General features: G+C 40.9%; 1 protein-coding gene across 1 annotated transcript; it reads right to left on the bottom strand.

Moving 5' to 3' along the window:
* Positions 1-144: 144 nt before the first annotated feature.
* Positions 145-9,547, bottom strand: LOC104534043 (membrane-bound transcription factor site-1 protease-like; the record flags this gene model as incomplete). Its single annotated transcript, XM_010193786.1, has 11 exons — positions 9,053-9,547; positions 7,626-7,883; positions 6,999-7,202; positions 6,514-6,624; positions 5,101-5,210; positions 4,593-4,709; positions 3,514-3,581; positions 2,783-2,885; positions 1,880-2,031; positions 872-1,033; positions 145-289 (listed from the first exon to the last, which is right to left on the bottom strand). Coding segments are annotated over exons 1-11 (1,617 nt in total), but the record flags the coding sequence as incomplete, so codon positions are not given.
* Between the last annotated feature and the right edge of the window lie 1,558 nt (positions 9,548-11,105).

Genomic DNA, 11,105 nt, shown 5'->3' with positions numbered 1-11,105 from the left:
TCTCGCTGGATGGCAGCACAGCCCTCTTGCTCTCAGCAACTAAGAAACCTCATTTGTTCTATGAAATTTATAGCTTAAATAGTCTTTTCCGGGAAGGTTTCAGTAACATTAACAGTCAGCACTCGAAACAATGTTAAGTCTTACCTTGTCTACAATTCTCCCAGTGACTCCCATACCATTAAGGATAGTAACATTGACAATGGTTGGCATCCCTCCATAGTATATGGGCTGGGAACAATAGGGCCACATGTAGGGACACTCCGTCAAGTCAATATAGCTTGGACTCAAACTGCAGCAGTGTGGAGGAGGTAAAATTAAAGAAAAAATAAAAATCAGTAAACACAAGAACATGCTACTGTACACAACAATGAAAAAATTACAGATAAAAGAAGCCAGCCATTGTTCCTCTACCAAACTCTCACCTCGCTTCCCAAATCTGCCCCAAAATCTTCTTCCCTCCCCCTTTATTTTTTTTTAAGTTTTGTAAAAGGGTTTTTACACACACACACAAAAAAAGAAACTTTCTCACACAGTGAGAATGTTCTTACTCTGGACAGTTAAAATGAAAGTACTTTTCCATTGTGTTCTAGGTTACATTATTCATAGCACCTGAGGCTAGAAGAGGAAGTAAATTTAGCTCTCACAGACACTTTTATCCCCTACACTGCTATAACTTAGGCAGAAAATACTTCGCCTTTTCATCCGCTCTCCTGTCAAAACTGATGCTTCAGGATTACATAAGAACTGTGCAAGTTCTCCTTGTTCCATAAGCACAGATTGCTCAACTGAGTTACACGTGCAACGCCTGCTCTCTTACAAGAAACACAGCAGGCAATAGTGTACCATTGATTAATTAAGGATTAAAATTAACCTGGCCTGTGGTTTATAGCTGTTGAGGATCTGATAAGCTCTCAGAAGATCCAACTTGCCATGTCCTTGTTCAAACATGTTGACTCCAGGAAGTCTACGTGCTGACGCAATAAGTGCCTGCTTCATACTTGCCGGATTCACCATTTCACGCTTCTGAACTGTGCTGAAACAGGAAACAACAGATCACATTAGGTGGTCTCTAGTCCAGCTTCTAGCTAGTCCTGTTTACCACTCTGCCTTAACAGCCGTTCGATGTAAATAAAATGCAATCGATGCGATCAGTTTAAAACCCAGCTCCATGACCCAGCAGTCATTACAATCAGGGAAGTATTTTTATATGCTAAATAAACTATTCAGAAAATCAAAGCCTCTGTAACTGGAAACATGCTGGTATCCTTCACAATATGACTCTTCCAGAGGAAAAAACCAGCTTTGTTGTTCAAAGAAAAACACATCATTTTATGGAGGAAATACAATGATGACTTTGAATTTCTGGCATTTTGCAAATAAAGGTTCGTCCGATCCATAAGCAGTAGCGATGACAAACACAAAGGGCAGACTTGTAACTCCCACCTTTAAGTTCTTCAGTGTTTAACAAATTACTTACGCAACCCAACAGTCATAAACCCCTAAATCCTGTAAAATTTACAAGCACATAGATAATTATCTGTTACAGGTGCCTGCTTTGAGCAGCTGCTCTTTTACAACACAACTGATAGAAGCTAAGCAATTCAAAATGATTAAAAAATGTTACAAAATTACTTCATAGTACTGCTCTCCCCAGTTATATTGTCAAAGACCTAACTATTATTCAAAACAGTTCTCAGGTTTTCCTGGGAAATGTAGAGCTAGTCAGAAAAGGTAAAGTCTCAGGCAGAACTTTAATTTTATCCTCCAAGTTCATGTCCTACATAGAAACACAATTTAGTTTTATTTGGTGGGTTCTTTATAGGGCCTTTTACGACCTTCCTGCATCAGTACCTTTTGAAGATTCTTATTTGAGACTTACCTCACTAACAAAGTAACAGCACCTGCCACCACAGGAGATGCTACGCTTGTCCCAGAGAGAGAGCGGCATCCACCTTTCATACCAGAACCTCTCACTCCTGAGCCATACGTAACAATATCAGGCTTTACTCTACCATAACCTCCAGGCAGCTCCTGTGAAAGAAAAGGGATGGATAATTGCCCTAATACATAATGAACAATACTTGCTTCGTTTGGGCACTTAAACTAAGTGCAGGTCATTCAGAAGTAAAACTGTCAACTAAAATAGCTGAGGTTCAGACTCATGGAATAGCAAGTAACACCCAAAGAAGGGCTCAAGCTGCTTATGAAAGTTCTCGATGTTTCAACGTTAACATCACCGCCAATTACTCCGGTACTTATGCTAAGCACAAAACCCTGGCAAAATGATAACGACACTGCTAGCTGGCTAATGAGCGAGATGCAGCACGAACAGAAACATGTAACAGTCCCCTCGGTCACAGTGCAATTTCAGATGAAATCATGTGTGCGGTCACCGTCACCTCAGTTCAAAGAAGTACATGTACCATATGGAAATGCTACGGTTTCTCAACTAAAGAAGAAGAAGAAGGAAAGAGCAGGCCTTCATTTTTACAGATTTAAGCACACAGGCAAGCCCTTACCGTAAATCAATAGGTACTGGACAAACAAATCCATCAAGGATGTCAAGAGCGGTCAAGATTAACAATGAGAAACCCTGCAAAGGACATTAAGGTTCTTGCCTAAAGACTTAAAATCTCTCACTATTCTGATCTTCGATGAAATCTTTTATCACTGGTTATTCCACACATACCATCTGCATGGGATAACCCTTCCAGAAAAGGCTCCCTTGCCAGGGTCCTTATTTTGGCTGCAGATGTGGCTGGCCACAGTCAAGATATCTTACCCAAGTGGTCATTCCCCTAGATGAAAAGCGAGCTATATTATCTTCAAAGTCAATGCCACCTACTCCAATCACATCCATCTGGTCAGCAGGGTTATTTAGAGTCCTAGAACAAGTTGGGAGATAGGAAGACCAAAAACAAAACAGAAAACAAGATGCAGTCACAAGTTTATCTTGATAACAGACAGGCTGCCATCAGATTTTTGTCAGATGCTCTTTTTAACCCTCACAGAAACAAACTTTGGTCCTACCCAATACAGTTATACTTACTAGTGAGAGCAACTTTTCAGGCAGTTAGTAACTCAGTAACTAACTCAGTAACTACTAAACCACGTATCTTGAAGACAAAACAAAATCTACTTTTAGGCATTTATTTTAGAAAAAGACCACAAGGCATTCTGGCTTGATCCCGTCTATATTCCTTGAGCCCAAGAGCAGTACTCATAGATATCTGCTCACACGAAAAGGGAAATGTCAGCTGGAAGTACTGTTGTTCTTCTTTCACTGACTTTCCTGTTTCAATGAGAAATATTTAGCACAGTACTTCACAAACTGCTGTACTACCACAACAAGCTAGAAAGACGGTGGAAAGAGGGAGTTTAACGTGAGCCACTTTCTATAAACAAATTACAGCAAAAAGGAGGGGGAAAAACCTCCTGACCAAGCACAACTATTTCCAAAAACATGTAATAACACCATATTTGCTTTTGTCTGAAGTGGCCATTGAAACTTACCCATACAAAGGGCCGTCATTTCCAATCGCAGACACCATGATGACGTTGTTAGCCGTCAGTTCCCATACCTTCAAAAAATAACATTTACAGTAAGGCTTTGCCACGAAAACAAGAGACTTTTCTAACAAACACACACTCCAGGGGGCCTGACATAAGCAAACCATTAGTCCAACCCCTCTTTCTTACTGAGACTTACAAAAGGCATCTCACTGGTACATTCAGTATTATGCTCCCAATTTTCTTAAGATTATGTGACCAATAACCCAGCCTTTACAGCAACACTGCTGAGAGTACGTATTTAGGTTGCTCCAAAAGAACAACTCCTGCCCACAACAAAGCACTCCAGATGCCAAAGTCAAGTTATTCTAGATCCCCTCCAGTAATACTCTCGGGAGAACATTGAAGACACTATCAAACTAAATTTCAACGCAGTTTATGATAAAAAAGAGAGCATTTCTGTGCCTCATATCCCTTAATGACCCTTTGCAGAGAAAGATTTTAGCCTTTTTAAAAGCACTTAGTGCCTAGTGCTTTTGAAAGACACATCAACAATTCAGGGAACCATGACATTGACAAAGACAAAAACCTCATTATCCTGAAACAAATCTCTAGCCATGTAGCTGAATCAACTACCAGTGCTTTTTACTTATTTGTTCTTTAACCATTTTCTCCTAAGTTCAGGTTATCCATATTTTTTACCATAAAATAAATTAACCATGCAGAGTTTTTTTTTAAAAAGCAAGGGTGGATTACAGTTAAGCTTCTTCCATTAAGGGCCCACTTAGATGCCTGCTCAGAAGCCACACTTACTGGCAGTACATACAGCATTTTGTAGAAGGGCATGCTTCCACCGTCTGTGAATGTTTGGGTTGTGCTTGGCTTTTTTAAAATCCATTTCTTAAATATATACCTAAAAGCCTGCACACCGTACAAAAATTTTTCTCATGCAAATGAAACTCCACAGAACCCGTCAGCAGCACCAGAAACTGTCAGCAGCTGTGGCAAAGAAGTAGCTCTGCAAATCCAGCACTTGTGTGAGGGATATAAACTCCCCGATCACTTTATTTCCTCACACTAACCTTGTCGACAAACGGATGATCCATGAAGTCTGGTCCACCAATACTTAGATTCAAAACATCTATCTTCTTTAAAATTGCATAATTAAAGGCATCCAGAAACCAAGATGTATATGAGACCTATGTAAGAAAGAGGAGGGAAAAAAGTCATCACTGGAAAATCCAGGTATTCCATGACAACACAGACTTGAGACAGAGAGGAGAAACAATACCAAAGTAAAGCACAAAAGTGACAATGATCTCCTAGTATTTCCTGTGGTCAGAACACTTGAGTGATTGCTCCAACACTGAACAGATCAAACTTCCATATATTATTTCTGAAAAATGTACCAGGTTTGGAAACTGTAAGTCGTCTTGTAGTAAGTTGTCTCATAAATAGAAAGATGTATCCTTCTCACTCATCAAAGCAAGCATGTCAACATTTACAAGTTACTTGCAATATTCCAAAAGAAAGGATTAACACAGCATTAATCTGGAAAGGCAGAAATTGGAACACATGTGAAATAGCTACCTGGTTATTGGTGAACACTCTGAAAATGTGCAGTTCTGCATTTGGAGCAAATCCCTGGCATTCTCTCATGCTGGCTATCACACCTGCTACGAAAGTCCCATGGCCCAAACCTATCAAAGAGAGAAGGAAACCAAATAAGGTGTTAGAAGACAAACCACTTCATTGACAAGGATTTGCATTGTTAAACGCTGCCTGTACAAAAAAATCACATCAATCTAACAGACGTTATGACAACCTGCTAACAGCAGGTTCAGCACTAGTCTTCTTCAATCATATTTTGGTACTGGGTTCGGTGGGGCCAGAATCTCCAGCACTGTCTGGCCAGACAACCCCTTTATCCACTTCCAATTGCTACCAATGAAATCAAGAGCCACACAAAGCAATCATGAGAGGAAAAGGTTGGCTCTGAAAATGCAAGTTAAAAGGCCAATGTGTATTTACATAAACTTCTTAGAAGATTTTTATCCTGTCTCTCCAATATCTATATATAACTATTCTGTTAAGGATGAATAATGAGACAAGAAAACACATTTTTTTCATCTCCTCAAAAAATAATTTAGCCTCTACTTTATAGGACTGCCTGCAGCCTGCATTTCTGTACTCCAAATCTGCCTGTCCAGCAACCATCTGGGCACAGAACTAATAGAAAGTTGTTCCACAAGCAGGTGCTGCAATGCAAAGAAACACACATGAGAAAACTATGGAGGTGCACACAAGACTGAACAAGAAATGCATATACCTGGAATTCTAAAGGGATTACATTGTCAACGGACTCAGTGACCCAGACTGTTTGAAGTTAACAATCTGTGAAAGCATACGGTCAGGGCAAGTTTGGGTCAACAAATGAAAAAGGAACACAAACATACCGCAGAAATTAAAAAGGTTCTTCGACACGTTGATATGCGTGAGCCAGCACAGTGTTGGTTGATTAAAACTATACAGACTAGGAAAAAATTACAGGAAGGTGCCAAAAATCTCATTAGCTTAGGACTGCACAGTAAAGAAGGAAAATGCTCTCCCTCCTAAGTTTGGAAATAGGTATGTGCTGTGAAACAGCAGGATATATAAAAACGGATAGGAAAGAAACAGCTTTGTGGGGCTTTGCTCTCACCTCCACCTACTTTGACAATGTATTTATACCTGCATAACGTCTCCTGCCCTGACATTTTTTAAATGCTATGATGAAATGCCACATACGATTCAAAGGACACTTCTATGCACCACCCTCCTGGAACCTTAATACTCTTTGTTGACTACAGTGTAAGTGCTCGGGACACTGCAAAATTAAGCTTAAAATCTCAACATACACAGTTTTAACGGATGTTAGCACCACAGCAGCAACGGCAATTTTACAGCGCAAAACAGAACAAGCCAGTGTCAGGAATAGTTGGGCAACTGCGCACAGTAACTCACCGTCATCCAAGGTTCTCTCATTAGTCCAGTTTGTTCTCTCCTTTACATTTTTGAAATGTGGATGTTTCTCACTCAGCCCAGTGTCAAACACCGCTACTCTTACACCAGCACCTGTGACAGAAAAGCATCGCTTTTTCTGATTCAGCTCCACAGCAAATCTATCAAGTCAAAGAAACTTTACACATTTAATGCAGCACGCAATTTACAAGCTCAGGAAGTTACAGAGCATGAAGAAAACTCATATTCCAATTCAGAAATTCAACCACAGATCATAAATATGACAAAGTTCTCTTAAGTACAGTACACACGCACGCAGAAGACCACTCCATAAGCACACAATGCATCTCAAAACAAAGTACTTCTCAATCCTTCCAGAACTGACACCCAAGGAGAGATTAAAACATAGGAGCCAATTAGCCTTTCCTTACACTTCACTTGTGTTTTCAAAGAAGGTAATTGTTCTAAGTCAACAGATAAAAGCAGACCTGTGTAACCCATCTGCCAGAGGACATCTGCCTGCAAGGTCTGAGCAACTTGGCGTGGGATAGCTCTCAGCAAACGCCTGCTTGAGTGTCGGCCTGTTGCATGCCAGAAGCCAGAACCTAAGGAAAGACTTGCTCTTCTCAAGGGACGAGATGATTGCCACTTTTGAGTCCATCTGGTTTCATTGCAGTGCAACGTTGGATCAGCTACACAGAATTAGGGTGACAAAAAGAAAATGCAGTATGAGGAAAGCCACAGAAGACCAGCTTTTCCTGCAAATATACACGACATATTGCTACAACAAACATTTTAGAGGAGTTAGTATCAGTTTTCTCTGATCAAAATCAGTAAAAGCTTCCGTTTTATCTACTGTGGATACGGTGGTCCACCGTCTCTGCTAACGGACTGCTGCAAAACTACTGTTCCTATACTGCAGCTGGAACTGTTGCCATGCTTCAGCAAAGGTATGACAAGAGCCTGATAATTTCACAGGCAAAAGAACAGATTTCTGTAAACTAAGCAACTGCAGGGCAGTTCTCACTTGTGTAATACTAAGCTGATGGTCTGAAATAAGGCTGAGACAACTTTTTCAAAGCAGACCTCATGCAACCACGCCAAAAGTTACTTACACTCTGAATATTTGAGCGACCGGAAGACCTTCCGCTGAGGTGTTACACGCTTGATGTTTGGATGATCTTCCAGTGTCAGTACTCCATCTTTCTGCTTCTCATTGATCTGAATAACTTCAAAATCGCTAGGATAGTCACTGGCTGGGTTGTTGCGAGGTACAATCCTCCAGTTCTCAATATCACTACTTTTTAGTGCACTTGAAATAAACTTACTTCTAGCTTTAGCTGTGAAGTATCCATTAAAAGCCACAATATACTCTGGAACAAGAGCACAACTCATCAGAACCGATGTTTAAGCAGTTTACTCATGCATTCACACTGCAAAGATGCAAATATTTCTTTTTTTCTTTCAAATAATTACAATTTGAGGCAATTTTTTTGTTGCTTCAAGAAATCTGCAATTTATTTCTGCACCACATAATGGTTTTGTGTTTTGTTTTAATCAGAAAACCTGCAAAATACGACAAAAACCTTTGAAAGGAAGGTAGAATTTAAAGTATCATGGCAAGGTGAAATGATGGGGAGGGAGCAGAGGAGATGCAACAGACTTACTGTAAAATCAGCAGTACAGACTGCTCGGTATGCCAATTCAATATGGTTTTTGACATGTATGATTTAAAGATGTCTAACCTCTACACGGTACTAAGTTACAGTACAAATCACTAACACCCACTTGGACATGCACAGAGAATTAGCACAGTCCCACCAGTCCCATCCCACGCATCAGCGATTTGTGAGCAGACCTAAGGCCCAGCGCACACCACCACGTTCACCTCAGGCAGCCTTTGGCCAACTACACCCAGAAATGTCTCTGACATCCTGCCTTGAAGCGCGCAGGCACATGCACAGCTTTGCTGTGGGAACACGATGGGTACCTGAGGCAGCAAGTGGGTGCTGAGTCAAAGCATCCTACTGCTACCCTTCACCATCGCAGCAGAGATATCTGCCTCGCTTTGCCTTTCATCTGCTCCCTTCAAAATTACCTCTGCGATTCTTCCACACGTGTATTGCCATTTCCAAACCTTTTCTTGAACAAAACCCACAGAGATCTCTTGCTTTTCTCACCCCTTCAAAGCCCACTTGTGGTTACGTTTCATAAAAAAGCCTCAACTGTACCACTGTCTGGGTCAAAACAAACAGCTACTGAACACACCAGTGGCCAGACTTGCCCACCCAAGCCTTCACGCTCCATTTTAGCTTTTAACATCCACATTATTTCCCCCTCTCTTCCTTGGTCTTTGAATCCTGTTTCCAGTTAAACCACGAACCTTTGAAAAAAATCTGTTTCTCTTTTCGAATATAATTTAGCAGCTTACAAGCTTCGACAGAAACCCTCTGAATATCACAATTACACAAGCACCACAAATCACTAACATATACTTGAACTTCACGGGGCTAATTATTTTTAATGCTTAACTCTTTATTACCATGCTCCACGACTGTTGAAGTGAATTCCACTTCCAAAGTAAGGCGAGAACATCCAGGACATATATGAGCCTCGTGAGAGGAATTCCCTAGTCTGGTACTGAAGTGTTTTTTGCCACAGAGTAAAATAACAACCAGAACAAACCAGATGTTTGCAAACTTCATGGTCATAGAAGAAAATGGTTTCATTCCAAAAATTCCATATAAGCAAATCACAATTTTCTTCTTTATAAACTAGTTCATCTTTGTTTCGGTAAACGTTGCTTTCGCTGTGCTGATCAAGTGGATATTCTTAAAGCTGGGTCCAAAACAAGTAGAGATTTCATGGTCTTTTGAGGTAAAGCCTAAGAAACAGGCTCATTTCTTTCTACGTTTCTTCTCCATTTTGTATTAAAGGATTCGGTCATTCAGGATGTGGTGACTGAGTCCTATACTCCATTTCTGATGGCAAAGTTAATTCCCTTGAAGAATTACCAAAGCTGACTGCAAGCCAACCTGTAAGGCAGAGGGCAATATAGAAAATAATTAGATTAACGTTTGTGCAACTGTATAGCCTGAAAATCACAAAAGAGAGACACCTTTGGCAGTTGGCATTAGAAATAATAAGGAAAAAGTTGTTTCTAGGTTTAATTTGGTAATCTTTCAGGAACGCTCAAGTCTCTTCCTTGCTCACACCACAGCAGGTGAGAAGCACTCAGGTATTAACCTGCCACTAGAGCAGGCAACGACAACCACCAAACTCTACCACTTTTAGTGTAAGGGGAGCAAAGAGAACAAAACAGCACGCCAGGCCCACTGCATGGAAAAAGTAAAGTACAAAATAAAATACCAGCATGACAGTAAGTGTCTGCAGACACTTCAAAAAGCACGGACTTTTCTCCAATCAGAAATGTAGCAAATGCAAGTTCTGCTGTGGTAAGTCATTTTACACAAGGAGAGTCAGATTCTAACTCTGTGCCAAGGGCTGGTAAGGACAAGAGATAGTCCAGGAAGTAAACTTTCAGTCCCTGTGCTTGAGAGAGAAAATTAGCCTGAAAAAGTAGTCTTTCAAATGTTCTTGAGGTGAATGTGTATTACTACAACATGGGTGCCTGAGAAAGTAAGGACTGGTATTACAGATGTAACAATGTGAAGTTAAAGGAAAGCACTGAAAGTCTCTTCCCTTTATGTTCAAAGGTACAGGAAGCATTTGAGAAAAAACTGCAACGCTAGTATTGTTGTAAATTCCAAACATTTAATCAGCAACTGAGAGGTAAAAGGCCATCAAGAGAAAAGTGAAAAGAAACATTTAAGTTTGGTCTGTCACACCACCTGGAGAAGTGACCACTGCTGCAGTGACCAAGCCCAAAACCAGGAGCATTATCAGGAGATTCACACTGTTTAGGAGAACCATGGGCTGACCTCACAGCACAACAACAGAATGAATTCAGTCTGCCTGTGCTGGCTGTTATTTCGTTTTTATTTCACTTTATTTAGCGTTCTCAAGTATTTCCTTGTACCAGAGATAGAACTCCCCTCTATTTCCATGGCTGACACCATGAGACTGTAAACTGTCTGCAATTTGAGTTTCCTCTTCATCCCTAGACACGGTTACAGTACACTGACTGCTGATCTTGGCTGTGCTCTGGCTACCTTATCACCTCGCAGACTTACAAACCCTATAGCAATAAAATAATAATAATTAAAAAAAACAATGACACGAATGAGCAAAATAAACATCCTTATGACAGATAACAGATTACGTGTCAGCATGACACTGAAATCTGATCAAAACTAAGAGCAAAAGAACAGCATGCTCACTTTATTCTGTTCCACACCCTGGGTGTTAAACAGGAGCTGGACAGGAACCTAAACCTCCCAACTCGCTCCCAAAACAGCTACGCTTGCAGTTACTCCCCGCTTTTTCTGAAGCAAGGGTACCCCAACCCGAGCGACGGCAACTCCGCAGAGATCGCCGGCTGAGCCAGGCTCAGAGCATCGATGTGGAGGCTGCGGGCAGCTTCGGTCCGGCGAGCAGCAGAGCCATCCCGCCCGGGGAGCTTTGCCTGTACCACG

The sequence above is a fragment of the Mesitornis unicolor genome, unplaced genomic scaffold (assembly GCF_000695765.1).
Source record: "Mesitornis unicolor isolate BGI_N332 unplaced genomic scaffold, ASM69576v1 scaffold5321, whole genome shotgun sequence".
In the NCBI taxonomy this organism is placed as follows: Eukaryota; Metazoa; Chordata; class Aves; order Mesitornithiformes; family Mesitornithidae; genus Mesitornis; species Mesitornis unicolor.
The sequence above is the reverse complement of the archived record's forward strand: the minus strand, read 5'-3'. Positions and strand labels throughout refer to the sequence as shown.